The sequence below is a fragment of the Mauremys mutica genome, chromosome 5 (genome assembly GCF_020497125.1).
Source record: "Mauremys mutica isolate MM-2020 ecotype Southern chromosome 5, ASM2049712v1, whole genome shotgun sequence".
Taxonomy (NCBI): domain Eukaryota; kingdom Metazoa; phylum Chordata; order Testudines; family Geoemydidae; genus Mauremys; species Mauremys mutica.
Window position 1 is genome coordinate 133,227,356 of NC_059076.1, and position 19,724 is coordinate 133,247,079.

Sequence of the window (19,724 nt, forward strand, 5' to 3'; positions counted from 1 at the left end):
TAAATATGTAATATTTCAATATTACATCTTAGTGCAGTATAAGAGTTGTATAAGTGTAACTTACAAAATTTCTACTCATGATCCTTATGCGGATAATTAAGAAAACATACATTTTAAACCATAATACTGTAATAGTACTACTGTGCAGTATGTTACATTGTTAGTTTTTCAAACAATCAGATGTCTTTCACGTGCTTTGAGTCCAGTCAGAAAGATGCTGTCTAAAATATAAGAGAAACTGTCTTGGTAGTGTGCCTTCAATACATACATTCATATGAGTGTATTTGTTATGGCTGGGATTTTCAAAAGTGCCTAATGGATGCCCAATGCCAATTAAAAATGAACGGAAATTGGTATCAAAATAATCTAAGTGGCTTTGAAAAACCCACCTTATATAAATCTCTAGCTATATATATATATATCACATACACATATCAAAAATGGTAAAACAACCAAAAAAGACAACAAAAAAACCCCCACATGTTGAGGTTGCAAAGTTAAGTACCCATAATTTGGGAAATGCCAATATTAATGATGACCATGCAACCTTAATTTGGGCCCTTATACATGGGCCTTATGCCAAACATTAGGATATACTACTTTTTCAACAGCACCACTGCCCCATTTGGTCCAAAGCATGGATGCTAAAGAGTGGGTAGCTATTCAATATTTTGTTTTGTTTTGTCCACATCATTCAATGCATGACTCCACGCCTTATTGCACACCTACCACATCTTGCTGTCAGTACAGAATTACAACTTTCCTCCTGGGCTTTTTTATGGCACTCATCCTCATAGTAATCAATGCCTTCATAGACATTAATGAATTTTATTTTCACAATATGGTGAGATGGTAAAATGGAATTATTATCCCCATTTTACGGATGAAGAACCTGACGTATGTAGAGATTAGGACACAAGTGTCCTAATTTTTTGTGGTGCCCAATTCTCTTGAATAGTCAGAGAGTGAGAAAATGGCGCTATAGCCTAGTGGTTAGGGCACTTTCTTGGGAGGTGGGACATTTGGATTCCATCCCCTGCTCCAATGAATGTTTATTTATGGCTACAAAAGGGAACAGCTTCAATAGGGAGAGACTGAGAGAGCTACCCACCCCAGAATGCACTATGATCTGGTGCTTGGGGAAATCATCTGGGAGGGAAGAAGAGCTTGGTTCAAGTTCCTGCTCAAAGTGGGAATTCAAACCTGGATCTCCCACATCCAAGGTGAATATCCTAACGTCTAGGCTAATGGGTATGAGCCTACCACCTTCTCCTCCATTTTATAAATCTAGTCCTTTATTTCCTTTTTGTTAATTTTAAAAAAATGTTAAAAGGGCCTGAAACAAAATGGTTCGTTTCAGGTCAAATGATTTGCCAATCATTCAGAAAATAAATGGTTTTAGTTTGACCCCAAACAACTTTTTTTGGAACTGCCAGTGAACCAAAAGAAATCAGATATTCACACAGCTCTAATCTTGACCTTTACTATGTCTTCTAGGTCTTTGAGCTGTGGTGAGCAAAACTGAAAGCAGTATTCAGGGTATTCATGAATATCCTCGTTAATGTACAGCCTAACATCTTATCCATGGGCTGACTGCTGCTGTGTATTGAATAGATATCTATAATAATAACTAGATGTTTTTGCTGAGAGGTTACATTAACTCAGAACCCATCAGTGTGCATACAAGTAGTTTAAATTACTTCTCTATTTTGTGAAATTGAATAAAATTACCTTTCTTGGGGTCCTTCTTACTTAGTCTTGACAGCTATATCAGTATTTTCCTTCCGGCAAATTTTGCTTCCTCACTATTGACCTGCTAATTAATATATTATACCACACTGGCCACAGTGCTAACAACAGGACATCACAGGATTAATCTTTTTCCATGCTGAGTTCTGGCCATTTATTGTTTGCTTCTTATCTCTTAAACTTTTCTTAATCCACCAAAGGGCTTTAACTTTCACCCCCTGGTTATCCGTTTCCTAAACAGCCTCTTGTGAAAGACTATCAACATCTTTTAAAAATCTAAATAAATTAAATTATATCCACTGATTCTCTTTTTATATTACATTTAATTTTTTAAAATTCTTTAAACAATGATAACAGATAAGGAAAGTATAATTTAACCTTACAGAAGCCCCGCTGATTTATCAGTCTCTTGTGAGACTCATTTACTTGTTTTATAACTCTATGTTGAATGGTGTTCCATTCTATTCCTCATAATACTGAAGCATAGTACTCTCTGGTTTATAATTCTCAGGGTCACAATAAGGACTGTTTTGAAATATGGGTATAATGTTGGATATCCTCTAGTCTTTTAGTATAACAGCTGTTTGGAATGATAAATTAGATATGGCTGTTAGTTGCTAAGATACTTAGATCTTTAGTCCTTGATTTATCAAAGCATTTAGAAACATGGTTCAGTGTGTTCTTGATTTCCTTCAGAATTCTTGGAAAAAGAGCCTCTGGACCTTAAGGTGATGAAACTCCCAAACTGAAATATGGTCAACTGAAGCCCAACAAAATAAGAAATTAATACTGATCACTTACAAATATTCGCCATCCTGAAATTTTGTAACTCTGCCTTCCAATCTGATCTCTCTTCCACCACCACATCTAATATGGAGCTCATCTTCTTTCCTCCCAGACATTACCCTCTTTTCTGTCACTGCTGACAAAACTCACTATTACCCCTGTTAACTCATCATGGGGGCATTTTTGAAGTCTTGTTTACCTTCTCTCTGCATGGCCAGGCCCTCAGCAATCATTTTGTTTTTTTGACTTTTCCTTTCCACCCATATTTCTTGGTAAACCTCTCTTGCACATGTTCTCCTATTCCTACCTATTTTAGATACCGTTTCTCTCCTTCACTCCCCCATTCATTCTCCTTCTCTTTTTAGCCTCTGCAAAGGCTCCCCTGGTTCTTCCCTATACATTTCAATCTTCTGACTTATGAAGAATTCTACTGCTTTGGCCTCATTTCAGACTATATCTAATCTCATTCCCTGTGCTCTGCTTAGCCTTTGTCCAAACTTTCCCTTTGCCTGCTCCACAATCTTTGCCTTCTTCCACAACATCCCTAGGGTGTGAACAGCTTCCATGTCAATATTCACCAAGGTCTTTATCTAATGCTCATTCAAGTCAATGTGACTCTTTCCATTGATTTTAATGAGTGCTGGACCAGGTTCTTTTGCTCGCTTTCAAACCACTCCTAGAGATCCACATGATCTACAAGGCCAAGCTTGACTGACATCCAAATGGAAATCCATCTAATTCTACCTGTGTTAACTGTATGGTGTTCGCTCTCTATTTTTAGATTTTAAGCCCTTTATGGCAAGGTCATGTTGTATGTGTTTATCTTACTTTTTACATTGATGGTGCTATATAAATGATACATAATAATATTGCAATATGGCAAATAGAAATGAATGATTTTTTGCAAAATATAAAGAAAAAAATAATTATTTGTTTTATTCCACAAACAATAACAACCTGGCAACTGATAGCTACATCTATTATCAGTTGGAATTAGTGGCATATATGTGAAAAAAAAATACTAACAGAATACTCACAAAGGCAAATACATCTGAGAGATATTTTACGTTATTATAGTTATTCTTAATAACCACATTCTGTTCTATTAGTTGTAAAGAGAAAGCAGAGCTAACTATACAGGGAATAGCTTGTAATACAAAGAAAACTAAAATCCATGCACTGTTGTAGAATGCGGTACATGACAAAACAGAAGATTAAACTCTGGGGCCTTGTTTTCCCACTGCAGATAACAATTAACATCCATTGAAAACCATATGAATTTTGCTTTTATATTTCTAAGAAGTCATTTTGATTTTATGGTTTCATGGTTTTTGTCTTAGATTTCTGCAACTGTCACGAAGTGGGAGTCAAGCATCTGCTTTGTTTTTAAAGGGAAATGAAACCATGTCATTATTCAAGAGGATTTAACCAGCATGTCCTTAATTAATGCTAATATCAAAGACACTGGGGGCATAAATGTGATCAGAACAGGCTCTAACAAGCACAAGAATAAAGGTCACCAGTCAACTAAACATTGCCAAGGAAGCAATGAAAAAAATGAAACATATAACAAGAAAAAAATTCCTAACAAAAAAACCCTACCCATATCAGGAGATTTTTTTTAAAAAATCACCATTAAATTAAAATGAAGAAAGGATGGATTATGGGTTATAAATTATTCAAAAAAGATCATTAAATGAAATCTGGAAATCAGGTACCAAATTCACATCTTATGTAAATAGGTGCCAGTTCCCTAAAATCAACAGAGGTTTACACACCAAATATGAAATCTGTCTTCAAAAAATCTCACTATACTGCTGCTGAACTGGTCTAAATCAGCATAGCTACACTGAATTTCAGTGGAGCTACGTTGATTTAGACCAACTGAGGATCTGGTCCAGTATTTCTTTGAACACCCAGTTTAAAAAAATACACAAGGCTCTGGGATCCCCGAAAAACTATAGTTTGTAATTTGGGCTTTTACAGCTCAACAGCCAGATGCATTTCTTGAGCTGAGCCCTCAAAGAGTAAATAATAATAATCAAGGAAGTGACAGTGCTATTTTTTCTCACTATTATCATTTTAATTAGTTTCCCTGAGACTACAAAAGCTCTTCCTTTAAAAATGAATAAATGTTCAATTAAAAAAGATTAGGGACTTACCGTAGTGTTTCACTCTCATAGCTATCGAATCCACTAGGATCCCACATGCATGTCTAAGGGCAGAATCTGTCCCTATATACTAATAACACTTTATCCTTCTATCACATCTTCTCAGGATCACCAAGTGTTTTCCAGACATTACTAAATTAAGCCCCATTGTAAGATATGATAGTAATATCATCATTTCACAGATGAGGAAATCAAAGGAAAAAGTTGTTAAGGGATTTTGCATAAGGCCCCACAGTTGGTCTGTGGCAGAACCAGCACCACAACTTGTGACTTTGTTGAACCCAGCCCTGGAGGGAATATGAGCCTATGGGCACAGAACTGAGTTAGGAGGGGCTCTCCTCTCAGCTCATCCACTGACTCATTATGTGACTTGGGCAAGTCATTTCACCCTTCTGTGTCTCAATATAATAATCTGTAAAGCAGGACTAATCATACCTTTGTAATGTGTTTTGAGAACTGCAGATGGAAAAAACCACTACACTGTAGCAGTACAAAATACTATGAGCCAGATGCTCACCTGGTGGAAATCAGTGTAGCTCCACAGACTTGCACACAGCCAGGATTTGTGCCTGTGTTACTGTTTTCTGGCTCACAGTCATGTGTGCTTCCACTGAAATGCAGCTCCTATTCTTCAGTGGTTTGCTTTCTGAGCAGTGGCCCAGGGGCAAGCAGAGAGAGAGCTGAAAGCAGAGGAGTTTGACTGGAGATCTGTTGGAGGAGAACAGAGGCAAGCAAACCCCTGTTCCGTAGTGGCTGTGAGTGAGTACTTGAGAGTCTGTATGCTTGCTGGTTTGCTTTCAGTTTGCAAAGTCTGGTAGGGGGCAGAGCCTTTGATTACAGCTCAACCTTGATTAGGAGACGTGGCTTCCTTGCAGCCAGCCAGCAGCACAGGAGCCACACCTGTACGTCTGAAGTGCCACCCGATAGATCCAATGGAAGAGAAGATCTAATATTAGGAGATGGAGCTAGAAACAAGGGTTGAGTTTCATAGGAGATTTGAGCAGATGATGAGGAAAGTGGCTAGTGGAAGCATGTGACTATGAGAACAAAACAGAGGGAAAGACTGGCTAGTGAAGGAGAAATAGACCTGAGCAATAGGTTTGGTGAGTCAGAAAATGGAGCGGAGAGGCAGTCAGTAACAGAAGATGGGAGAGAAAGGCAGAAGAGAAAGTGTGAAAAGCCCTACAAGGAGAGGGGAATAGACCATGGAGATAACCAGAGTTTGGAGCCCCAAGAACATAGAGGACAACTCTCAGAAGATTGCAAGTGAGAAGAGAAGACAAGACGACTTGCAGTTAGAACGTGTAGAAGCAGAAAGCCTGCCAACAATCAGTGGGGCCATGGGACATTCGAGTACTCAACGAAGACAAGGCTGTTGCAGAGAAGCTAAAGGAATTCTTCGCATGGGTCTTCACTGCAGAGGATGCAAGGGAGATTCCTACACCTGAGCCATTCTTTTTAGGTGACAAATCTAATGAACCGTCCCAGATTGAGGTGTCAATAGAGGAGGTTTGGGGACAAATTGATACATTAAATAATAGTAAGTCAGCAGAACCAGATAGTATTCATGTAAGAATTCTGAAGGAGCTCAAATATGAAATTGCAGAACTGCTAACTGTGGTATGTAAGCTATTGCTTAAATCAGCCTCTGTACCAGATGAATGGCAAATAGCTAATGTAGCACCTATTTTTTTTAAAAGGCTCCAAAGGCAATGCTGGTAATTACAGGCTGGTAGACTAACTTTGGTACCAGGCAAATTGATTGAAATTAATTATAGTAAAAGACAGAATTATCAGAAACATAAATGAGAATGATACATTGGGGTAGAGTCAATATAGCTTTTCTAAAGGGAAATCCTGTCTCACCAATCTATTAAAATACTTTGAGAGGGTCAACAAACGGGGACAAAGGTGATCTAGTGGATATAGTGTATTTGGATTTTCAGAAAGCCTGTGATAAGATCCTTCACAAAAGGCTCTTAAGCAAAATAGGCAGTCATGGAAAAAGAGGGGAGGTCCTCTCATGGATCAATAACTGATTAAAAGGTAGGAAACAAAGGGTAGAAATAAATGGTCATTTTTCACAATGGAGAGAGAAAAAAAGTGGGGTGCCCCAAGGATCTGTATTGGGATCAGTGCTGTTCAACATATTCAGAAGTGATCAGGAAAAAGGGGTAGACATTGAAGTGGCAAAAGTTTGCAGATGATACAAAATGACTGAAGATGTTAAGTCCAAAGCTGACTGTCCAAAGGGATCTCACAAAACTGGGTGACTGGGCAACAAAATGGCAGAGGAAATTCAGTGTTGACAAAAGCAAAGTCATGCACATTAGAAAACATAATCCTAACCAGACATATAAAATGATGGGGTCTAAATTAGCTGCTAAAGTGATCTTAGAATCACTGTAGATAGTTTTCTGAAAACATCTGTTCAATGTTCAGCGGCAGTTAAAAAAACAGATTGTTAGGAACTATCAGGAAAGGAATAGATAATAAGACAAAATATATCATAATGCTACTATTTAAATCCATAGTACGCCCACACCTTGAATAGTACATGTAGTTCTGGTCATCCCATCTCAAAAAAGTTATATTAGAATTGAAAAAAAAATATAAAGAAAGACAGCAAAAATGATTAGGGAACAACTTCCATATGACGAGAAATTAAAAAGACTGGGACTGTTCCGTTTAGAAAAGAGACGACTAAGGGGGGATATGATAGAGGTCATGAAAATCATGACTGGTGTGGAGAAAGTGAATAAGGTAGTGTTATTTACCCCTTCACGTAACACAAGTACCGTGGTCACTCAAATTATTAGGCAGCAGATTTAAAACAAACAGAAATACTTCTTCACACAATGCACAGTCAACCTGTGGAACTTGTTGCCAGAGCAAGTTGTGAAGGTCAAAAGTTCAACTGGTTTCAAAAAAGAATTAGCTGAGTTCATGGAGGGTAGGTCCATCAATGGCTATTAGCCAAGATGGTCAGGAATACAATCCCCACGCTATGGGTGTCTGCACTTCTGACTGCCAGATACTGGGACTGGATGAAAGGGGATGGATCACTCAACAATTGCCCTGTTCTGTTCATTCCCTCTGAAGCCTCTGGTGCCAGACTCTGTCAGAAGACAGGATACTGGGCTAGATGCTCATTCTTATGCTTTTATGTTCTATTCTTTCCCAGGTGTAAGGCTGGTGGATCTTAACCACATGCTCAGGGTATACTTATCACTGTATTTAGCGTTAGGAAGGAATTCCCCCCCAGGTCGAATTGTTGGGGTGGTTTGGTTTTTTTTTTGCTTTCCTCTGCAATGTGGGACACAGGTCACTTGCTGGTTTGAATTAGAGTAAATGGTGGAGTCTTTGTAACTTGAAATCTTTAAATCAAGATTTGAGGACTTCAGTAACTCAGACTGAGGTTATGGACCTTCTACAGGACTGGGTAGGTGAGGTTCTGTGGCCTAAATGTGCAGGAGATCAGACTAGAGGACCACGATGGTCCCTTTTGGCATTAAAGTCTATGAATTTATAGTCACAAATCTACTTCTATCTTATCAGAATAAGATAAGCAGTGACTTTGATCTTGAGGATGGAGCAGGGGATTGGAATTAGGGAACTGGGTTCCAACTTCAGCTCTAGCGCTAACTCACACGGTGACTGGGGTAAAATCCCTTCACCCTTTAGGTCTCCGTTACACTCTTTGTAGTCTGGAGGTGACAATGCCATTGTGAAGCACGTTAGTATCTACTGACAAATGGTCCAATACTTGGTCAGACGAAAGTGGTATTAATATGATTATTGCTTTAATTTCTCCTAATTGTGTTGTCTTCAGGATATACAATTTGCAAAAAGGACATTTCAATACACTTCCACTAAAGAAGGAAGTAGTTAGGGTGGTAACCTAGTGATCAGGAAACCAAGGTTGAATTCCCTGTTCTGCCAGAGACTTTTTGTGTGACCTTGTGCAAGGCATGTAGTGTCTCTCTATGCCACAGTTCCCCACAAGTAAAAGGAGTTAATAGCAATGTGCTCATGATGATGTTGCGAGGATAAATATATTAAGAATTCTGAGTTGCTAAGATACTACAGTTATAGGGAACATATAAGTACGAGAGAGAGAAAGCGAGAGAGAGCGAGAAGAATGAACTGAAATGCAGGCTTTAAAATAGAGTGTCTGTCATTTGGAGTCCTCTTTCTCTACATTACAGCAAGCAGGTCCAATTTTTCTCAGATCTCACAGAAGGTCTTGGAAAAGATGCACTTAATATAATTAGCACTCTGTTACAATTCAGGCTTTATTAAAGAACAAGTTAACTATGCAATGTAAGTATTTAATGTCCCTGTTGTACATCCATTTTATTGTATTTTTATCATTGTAAATTAGTTCTATGGAAGATTAATTGGACACATTTTACATAAAATTGGGCCAGAAATGTTAGCATAATAAACAGTCTTAAAATTAATTTTGTTCTTTTTAACAATTAATTCATATTGTTCAGAAATCGCTCAGTATATTTTGCTGGTTTTATGAAAGTCTGTTGACCCAAGAACCCAATCACATGGGACAGGTCATATCTCCCTTTTGTGAATCCATGACCATTGCTTACTGCTAGAGTTTACATTATTTTGTTCATGAAATGCCCTTTCTAAAGTTATGGTTAAAAATCTTTGTTCTTGTATTGATTATGCAATAAATACGGAATTAAAATAACCACTTTCTGATCCTCTTGTGTTTCCTTGACTAAGAACTATACAAAGATTTTCTATGGAATCACACTATGGTGAGAGGATGACCATCCCAGCATCTTCAAAGGCATAGATGCCAGATTCTCACTCTCTTGGAACACAGGACTAGAAGTGATGACCTGGGCCATGAAGTCCTATCACCTGCTAGCACAAGCAGCCCATCCTATACTCCCATTTATAAATGTATCAAATTCCATCTTAAACCATTTAGGTTGTTTGTTCCCCACTACTCTTGTTGGAAGGCTGTTCCAGAACCTCACTCTGATGGCTAGAAACCTTCTAATTTTCGACCTAAATTTATTCCTGGATAATTTTTACCCATCTGTTCTTGTGCCATCATTGTCCTTAAACTTCAATAACTGTTCTCATTCCCTTGTTTTTGCCCCTTTGATGTATTTATAGACAGCAAACATATTCCCTCTCGACCTTTGTTTTGCTAGGCTAAAGAAGCCAAGTTCTGTTTGTCTCCTCTCATAAAATAAGCTCTCTCGTCCCAATCATCTCCTTTCTCTGGATTTATCCAAATATAAGCCAGAGAGGTGTTTAGGGGATGTATGCTGATTAGGGTTAAGTGGCAGGGTATATACTATTATGTGCAGATCATGCTCCCAAATGCTAAATCCTCCTTTGAAATGCCCCTCCACAGGTCAAAGCAAGGGTAGATTTCACCAGTTTCTGAGGAGACAAAGTTTGTTTCCTAGCCTCCTTTAGTGTTGATCATATCCTGAAAGATGTACAGTCAGAATCTGGGATTCAATCCTTAATCTCCAGTGAAAGGACATAGAAAGCAGAGCTACTAACAGTTCACCTTCCTGGTTTCATTCCTGGGGCCACACTGTTCAATGGGAACAATAAAATAATAATAAATTATAATGCATATATCAATATATTTTGTTAGCTTGCTTTATAGCCTGATTTATATATCAAGAATTAACAAACATGCTACCAGTGATAAAGGATTCACTATGTTGCAGCAACAAATCTGATTGCTTACAGTTACTTGTATTATCTGTTGCTACGTGTGTTTGAATTGCTCATTGGTTATTTGTCACAGTTGGAAGTATCCTGGTGAGTACAAAGCCTAGATCAACTACTGTGGTCCATAAGTATATAAGTGAGAACAGGAGTGGAAAGGGTTTATGATTCTGCACACAGTCCTTCTATGAAATAACTATGAAATTTTATTACTTTTAAAATATCATCATGAATTGTCAGTCATTCCAAAGTACTTTCACTGAAACATTGTTAATGCTGAGGTTTTCTTAGACCTTTGGAGATGACATGAGGTTTTGAAATTAGCCTTATTATTTGGATTTATTTTTTCTGTCCTTTTTTCAACGTCAGTGTGTATTTTTTATTGTTTTGTTTTGAAACATGAACTTTATTCAAACTAACAAGCAGATCCACCCACACAGAGAGAGCACAGATGCTCTTCTAAATTACAGTCTTGAAAATATAGAAAATATACAGTTCCTAAACTGGTTAGGAACTTCATGTGTTAGAGAGATTAGTTAGAATAAGCTTACCGGTTTCTGAGAGCAATTTTGTAGCTTCCAGTACCTTCTCAGTATAAACTCCAGCTTCATAGTTTTCCATCTCTGCATTGATGATGTGAATGACTCTGGCTGCACGGCCACGGATTGCACCTGCAGTTCTATCCAGTGTATCAACATCCCCTTCTTGGAGGGCGATCACACATTTATTCACATCCTCCAGAATATGGTTTTCTGCAGAAAGAACACACAATTTTCAGTTCGTAGCTAGGCTTATATGTGTATACTGCAACTGTTGAGTCATAAAGAATAATTTGTCTGTTCTGAGTACTTTAGAATCATGGAATCATAGAATCACAGAGATATAGGGCTGGAAGGACCCTCAAGAGGTCATCTAGTCCAGTTCCCTGAGCTGAGGCAAGGCACAGTAAACCTAACCCATCCCTGACAGGTGTTTGTCCAACCTGTCCTTAAAAACTCCCAATGATGGGAATGCCACAGTCTTTCTTGGAAGCCTATTCCAGATCTTAACTAACTTTATAGCTAGAAAGATTTTCTTCCCTAATATCTAACCTAAATCTCCCCTCCCCTACTTGTCCTACTTCCAGTGGACATGGAAAATAATTGATTACCATCCTCTTTATAACAGCCCATAATACATTTGAAGACTGTTATCAGGCCCCCATTCAGTCTTCTGTTCTCAAGATTAAACATGGTGAGGTTTTTTTAATCTTTCCTCAGAGGTCAGGTTTTCTAATCCTTTTACCATTTTTGTTGCTGTCCTCTGGATTTTCTACAATTTGTTCACATTTCATAAAGTGTCTTGCCTAAAACTGGACACAATCCTATAGCTGAAGACTCACCAATGCTTAGTACAGTAGGACAATTACCTCTCATGTCTTATTTACAACACTCCTGTTAATACACCCCAGAACAATATTAGCCTTTTTCGCAACTGCATCACATTGTTAACTCATATTCAATTTGTCATTCACTACAACCACATATCCTTTTTAGCAGTACTACTTCCTAGCCAATTATTCCTCATTATATAGTTGTGCATTTGCTTTTTCCTTCCTAAGTGTAGTAATTTGCACTTTTCATAATTGAATTTCATCTTGTTGATTTCAGATCAATTCTCCAATTTATCAAGGCCATTTTGAATTATAATCATCTCCTCCAAAGGGCTTGAAACCCCTCCCAGCTTGGTATCATTTGTAGATTTTATAAGCATAGTCTCCACTCCATTGTCCAAGCCATTAATGAAAATGTTGAATAGTAGCAGACTCAGGACAGGCCCCTGAGGGACCCCACTAGATATGTCCTCCCACTTTGGCAGCAAACCATTAAAAGCTACTCTTTGAGTAAGGTTTTTCAACCAACTGTGCACCCACCTTATTGTAATTTCATCTACACCACATTTCCCTAGTTTGTTTATGAGAATGTCATGTAGGACTGTGTCATATGTGACTAAAACACAACAGCTTGCAATATTATTACCACAGTACTTTAGGCCATTTCTGGGGGATACTGTAGTCTCTTAATAAGGGTACATAATAAGTTACGGTGCTTTACATCCCAGGTCACTGTTTTGAATCTGAACCTAGGTCAGTAGTGACCAAAACTAATTTCTGTCCAATGTCTGTTTGGTGACTTATCCTGTGTTAAATAGGTTGATTAGGTCTTCTCACCACAAAATTCACTTACATAACTAGCATTACTTGGCACCATTATTCAGAGTCTCAGCAGAGTAGACAAACCAGTGAACTTACTTACTACTGAGACAGAACTACCCTTCTCACACTGTCACGCCAGAACAATCTTGAGGCACAGACAGATCCAATAATTATTTTAAGGGTAAGTACAGCTCTTGGGATTTCCAGGGTTGTAAATCTGGTACTTTTCTCAAACATTGACATTCACTTCAAATATCAACTCAAATTAAATTAAATTTAAGAGTTACTAAAATAACAATAAATACAACTGGAGTTGTAATGGCCATACATTCTGTATATCCATTGACAAGAAGTCAATATTTGGAAGATTAGTCTGTTTACTACTGAAAATATTTAGGGTGTGAGTCTCAAAGGCATCTAAAGGAATTAGGCACCCAACTGCTATTGAAAGTCAATGAGAGTTTGGAGCCTGTTAGTTAGGTTTACCTCATGGGTAAAATTCACTCATATGAAGAAAGTTTGCACATGCTCAGTCACCAGGCTGTGATAGTAGCATGACATCTGAAAGCATGGCCAGTCCAACGTCCTGACCCCTAACCTGCATCTTCACAAGAGACTCTGTAGAGAAGGCTCTTTAATAGGTAACTTTCTGGTGGCTGGGGAGCACAGGCGATTGATTCTTGGCACAATTAAGTCAATAAGAAATTTGTCACTGGGTGCAATGGAGTCAGAATTTCACCCCAGAGCTCTTTGCCATGGACACATTGGGCTGGGTTCAGTTTCCATTTGCTGTCTCACATCATTTTGTAAAATAATCTTTTTTTTACCTTTGTAAGTACTATTGTGTATCGTCTCTACCACCTCTCCCCCCCGGAGTCTTGTTAGAGGGGCACTAGACTGTCTTTAGAAATAATCCAGGGGAGTGAGAGATTTTTCAGGGGTTCCCCTCCATACCTGTGCAAATGGAATCAGCAGTGGAAGAGTAGAGGGATCAAGAGCTGGTTTGTGTGTCCCTCACTGCATTCAGAACCAGGAGAAGTGAGGGACTCCATGCAGAGAGCAGGACGTGGAGGAGCAAACAGTTCATCCGCTTCCCACCAGACCAGGAACAGAAGTGGGAAGCTTTTATAGCAGGGAACATGCGCCTAAGTGTCAGTGATTGTGCGTATCATGATACTATACTAATGAACATATGGCAAGATCAGCTGGAGTACATTATTGTAGCTTTACTGAAAGTAAAGGAGATACACCAATTTACACAAGTTGGCTGCCAGGTTTTATACACGGCAGAAAATAATGTGTGCCTTACACAGCACTGTCATGTGTTGAAGCTGATTTTCTGTAGCACGGAACACTGTCCTTCTCCCTCCAATCAACACAGTTCAAAAAGGCATTTCAGCAATGAAAGTGATATCTGAATTTTACATTTGGCTAATCTCAGGCAAATCTGAGGTGCAACTTCCTTTTCTGCCAGTACCACCACAAATGAGCTGGAGGTAAAATGATGTACCTTGTAGTAAGATGCCATGATCAGTAAACCAAGGTCGATCATTTAACCAACTGCTTTTTTTAGCCATTCCAGGCTAAAAATAGACTAAAATTGTCATGTGCCTTGCCAGAGATCCCAGGGTTCACTCATTTATATTTTCCAGAAAAGTTAACAATGTTGCATTTCAAATTGTAACATTTCTGAAGGAGAACTGAAATTCTCCAGTGTTGTGAACGAAGGTCATTTCAAAGGGAAAGTTCTCTTCAAAAAAAGTACATTAATATATTTAAAAAATGTTGCTCTGCTAAAAGATTTTTTTAAAACCCATTTTGCTTAACACAGCATGCCCACATTTTGCCTGAAGTGAAACACTTTTAGAAATACGAATGGACAATGTATTTGAAATGTAAAGTGTTTGATTAAAATTAATCTCAGCCTCCTTCTGTAGCCACTGCACTGATAAAAATGTGCCATCAGTTGTGGCATGGGGTAATAAGCGGGGAGGGGTCACTTTGTCAGAAATCCTTAACCAGTCACCAACCGTTTTTTAATACTTTAATGGTTTAACAACTAAAACTAAGCTATTCCTTCTTTGTGTGAATTTCTGATTGAAGCCAAGACTTCAGAGCTCACTGCTAATAGAGCAGAGGTCTCTAAACAGTGTGGGATAGTACATCATTTTTAAACAGATAAGAAAATAAAATATTGAAAAGATAGACCTGAACTGAAACCCCAGATTTGACCCACCTTGGGAAAATTTGGATCTGGTTCCAAGTTTTGTAACTCAAGCTTATCCCCAATAAATATAATATGAGAATAAATTGATTTCTGAAAAACACAGTCGGTACAAATTACCCCTGGGAAGAATGTGCAATTTATGGATGCAAGTGCTTTGCTTTGAACAGTAGAACAAAAATAAATAATCAAATGGCAGCTTCTCAGCTTGTGGACTGTATCTATGGACCACAGGCTTGGTCCGCCCATTATTTGTAGAGCTAGGTCTGCTCAAAGGTGCTTGCCAGCTCCAACTGTCAAATCAAAATATATGCTCTCCCAGGTTCTGCAGGACCCAGTTTTCTGACAGTCAATTTTCATTTCCTTGTTATGGCTTGTTGTAAGCACTCTGCACTGGGGTTGAATCGCGGAGTGTAATCAGGCTCAACTGCACCATTTCCTTGTTACCAGGAATAACATGATGCAACCAAACAGAAAAAAAAATGAAAATGAAGGAATCCTTTCTAAGGATGAATAAGCCATTCTCCCCCGCCACACACACACACACTCTATTTAAAAATAGTATTTTTGAAATGTGCACTTCAGATTATAACTTCACACATTGATTGAATTATAAAACTATTCTACTTATTTCCAGTTTGAATCTGGGTCTATTTTTAAAAGCATATGCCTCAGGAGAGAAAAGTATGTATTCAAAATCTTTGCCTAATCTGATGTTAAGATCCAATAATGCCTCATCTGCCAAGATTCACAAAGAATAGAGAGCAAATGCATAATAGAAATGGGGATTTTCCTGTTACTTAGAAACAAGAACTGTTTACATTATTTCATGTAAAATGTACCTCTTCTTTTTTTCTAAGTTAGCTGTTATTACCTTTTTATACACAGAAGTATAACTGGATTCTGCAAAGCTGACACAAATTGTAGCAGGTAAAAACTTATCCCTTTCCTAGGATTTGGTATTATTCATAAAAGAATCTCAAAGTAGACCATCACAGAATTCAGCCCATGCTGTCTCCCGAGGCTTGGCTGCTCTCAGAGATCCTCTCAAAGGACTACTCAGCCCATACTCTATGTCCTTTTCTCATAACAGCCAAGTCCACCTATCTTATATCTTGCTAGGATAACAAGCTACCTGCAACAGTGAGTCAAACACACAAACAAACTTTTTGTAGCAGGATCACTAGCTGCTTATAGCTAGATTGTAACTTTACATTCTGCCATAAAGAGTAGTGTATATTTACATCTATGCAGAAGCAACAGAGAGAAAAGATTGTGAACCAGACAGTCCAAATCCCTTTTCCTTTCTTTCCTGTATTTGGGTGAGGAGCAAGTTACTTTACCTCTTTTTGTGGAACAGCTGGCTCTCTACTGTGTTCCTGGCCAGCTATTCTGGTGGGTGAGCAAAGGGGTGAAGGGCCATATTAGGTATCCTTCAACTTACACTCCATTCTTTCCCCTTCCCACCCATTTGCTTGCAGTGGCAAGTCACAATCTGAGAAAGACTATGAAAGAGAGTAAGGCATCCTTTCTCTCGCTCTTGGGTAAGAGCTGTGACAATCAAGAATGATATTTGCAAACACTGGCGGCAGCCTGTTACCAGACATTAATAAATGTAAAAAGAGTGGTCCAAATTCTTCTGTACTTATTGGCAATAGAGACAAGTCCAGCGAAAACTCTAGGCATGAACACCTCTGAACTTTGGGGACACTTGAAATCCAAACCCAGACCTGGATTCAAATTTTGCCTGTGACCCATATCTTTATAATGAGCTTAAACAAATCCTGAAGTCTGGGAGGCTTGGAATCTCGAACCAACTCAGAATTCTGTGGCTTGAAGCTGTCTCTACTAATTACAGCAAAGGCAGAAATCCTGCACTGTGGGGAAATGGATTTGATAATCTAATAGGTCTTTTCTAGGCTCAGTCCTCCCCTACATTTGAGCTCTGCTAGGTGCACATTCATAGAATCATAGAATCTCAGGGTTGGAAGGGACCTCAGGAGGTCATCTAGTCCAACCCCCTGCTCAAAGTAGGACCAAACCCAACTAAATCATCCCAACCAGGGCTTTGTCAAGCCTGACCTTAAAAACCTCCAAGGAAGGAGATTCCACCACCTCCCTAGGCAACCCATTCCAGTTCTTCACCACCCTACTAGTGAAAAAGTTTTTCCTAATGTCCAACCTAAACCTTCCCCTCTGCAACTTGAGACCATTACTCCTTGTTCTGTCATCTTCTACCACTGAGAACAGTCTAGATCCATCCTCTTTGGAACCCCCTTTCAGGTAGTTGAAAGCAGCTATCAAATCCCCCCTCATTCTTCTCTTCTGCAGGCTAAACAATCCCAGTTCCCTCAGCCTCTCCTCATAAGTCATGTGCTCCAGCCCCCTAATCATTTTTGTTGCCCTCTGCTGGACTCTCTCCAATTTATCCACATCCTTCTTGTAGTGTGGGGCCCAAAACTGGACACAGTACTCCAAATGAGGCCTCACCAGTGCTGAATAGAGGGGAATGATCACATCCCTCGATCTGCTGGAATTGCCCCTACTTATACAACCCAAAATGCCATTAGCCTTCTTGGCAACAAGGGCACACTGTTGACTCATATTCAGGTTGGGGGAGTGCATCCGAAAGCCAATTATAACTCCATAATTCACTGCTTGCCCGGTCCTTATATTAGTTAGAACAACTAGTGTGTGCACCGGAGTGACCGGCACAGGAGTTACCTCTGCCAGGTTTACACCAGTGAAGAATTTTCCTCCACAAGGAAAATCTCTGCTGAATACTTCTGTCCAGAATCCATCCATTTTGTACCACCTGAGTGGCACAAAGTGAATGGATTGCACCAGAGAATCTGGGTCTCCATCTCTTAACTTCTTTGATTCCACTAAGTTGCTTTGCCATTTACTGCAGCACACAGAGAAACACTAAAGGCCAGATTTTCAGCCGGGCTCCTGCCCAGCCTCTCTTTTTATAGGGGCAACACCTTCAACTCATTTTGGCTGCATATGTTAGCCACCAGACACTAAGAGATGCAAATTAGGTAGCTAGGTAGCTGTCCAACTACGAATACATGCACTAGCAATGAATTTTATCCATAACAAGGGGAAAACTGGTAATAAAAATTTATACTTGTTTTACCCCCCACCAGGGTTTGAAATTCAAAACATCTCCCAAAAGACAGAAACACATGTACAATGTGACCAGTTATTAGGGATTAATTGGCAGGACTGGATCACTCCCACTGAGTTGAGCAAGCCAGCATTCTAAGTGGATGGAAAAATGCACTAATGACTCAGCTGTAATTCTAGCTGCCTTTCTAATGTGACCATTACTTTAATTTAGGGGTTTATTTTGATCCCCGTACCTGAGACAGAGAGGAAGTCGTCCACAGAAGTGATGTCATCAACTGCCTCAGTGAGAACCCTCACTTGTTTCTCCCACTGATCTTTAAAGACATCCATGTTGTCCTGAGCTACTTTGCTCTGGGGTCTGGCAGCCAACGTGAGTGCAGCATTTATTACCTATTATTTAGAATAAGTTGTTACAAGAAATGACAAAACTTTGCTCAAGGGAAAGAACAAATTGATTAAATACTACGTTAAAAGCACAGCTGTACACTGTGTTCATTTTGTTCATTAAGCAAGTCTCACAATACAAATGTATTTTTCAGAGTTTTTGCAAGGCAGTCAACAATATAATGAAAAAGGCAAGGCTATAATCTTCATATGGGACATTTTTCTCTGTCAAATACCTTATGCTCTTTAATGCTTTAACAGTCCTTGAGTACTCTGCAGCAAGAATTTTGCCTACCTGTGGGCATAGACTATCAATCTGGGTTGCTGCCATACGGACTAACTTCACACCTTCTTCGTTATTGGAGATAGAACAGGCCAGATTGGCAACCTGAAATGCAAACAGCAGACTGAGAATCAGGTTTTCAGGCAAATGGTACATTTTATATCTTTTTTAATATTATTACTGAACCTTGCTTAGAATGAGGGAATCATATTAGAAGTATCAAACTGCATCATTTATGCCACTGAGCAGAAACCCATTCAGATCGTTTCCTCCCTCGCAAACTAACCTGCAGCCATCCGCAGTATTAAGATATTTCACAACATTTTCCTTCACTGCCGAGTGCTCTGCATCTCTCCGTAGTTCGTACATGACACTTCCTGTAAGACTTCTCAGGAGATTGTTAACATTTCAAAACAATTATCGAATGTTTCTTTCTCTCTCCATGTTTGTGATGAATAACAGTGTTCAGGCTCTGTCATATCCTGATAGTCATGCCATACTGAAGAGATTCAGAGGTCCTAACAGGCACAGCTCTGCTTGGCTAACCACAGCCAACATTCTGATACCCGTACTCACACACAGAAGTTCCCTACTGCTCGAGTACTCCTTTCAGTCTCAGATTCTGATGCCCTTACTCATATTGAGAAGGACCTTACTTCTCAAGTACTCCCATTTATTTCAATGGGGCTCCATGCAGTGTACGGTACCATTCAGTGAGGATATCAGAATCTGACCTCATGGAATGTAACTGTTAAAAGTGACATTAAGGCAGACATGATCTACAGATCTCATTTAGAGGTCTGTTTCCCTCCGTATGCTGTGGAGCACTGTTCCAGGAAGGGGGGGCAGGTTTGAGCCATTATAATGCTGAGGGTGTTTGGAGCAGGAGTAGGCTGGGAAGAGGTATGGAGACATGTATGCAGACCTACCAGTTAAATCTTGCCCTTGACCAGGGCCACCCGGCGGGGGGGGAGTGGGCAAGTGAGGCAATTTGCCCCAGGTCCCAGGCCCCACAGGGGCCCCCAAGAGAATGCTCCGGCCCCAGCCCCACCTCCGCCTTCCCCCATCCCCCGGATCCTC

General features: G+C 39.4%; 1 protein-coding gene across 3 annotated transcripts in view; it reads right to left on the reverse strand.

The window, feature by feature from the left end:
* CTNNA2 (catenin alpha 2) overlaps positions 1–19,724 on the reverse strand; it is a 765,838-nt gene that overhangs the window by 63,109 nt on the left and 683,005 nt on the right. For all 3 annotated transcript variants that reach the window (XM_045017825.1, XM_045017826.1, XM_045017827.1), the window contains exons 10-12: positions 18,657–18,749; positions 18,211–18,367; positions 10,979–11,179 (exon numbers count right to left, since the gene is read on the reverse strand). In XM_045017825.1, the coding sequence (XP_044873760.1) occupies positions 10,979–11,179; positions 18,211–18,367; positions 18,657–18,749 (451 nt within the window). The remainder of the gene's footprint in view (positions 1–10,978; positions 11,180–18,210; positions 18,368–18,656; positions 18,750–19,724) is intronic.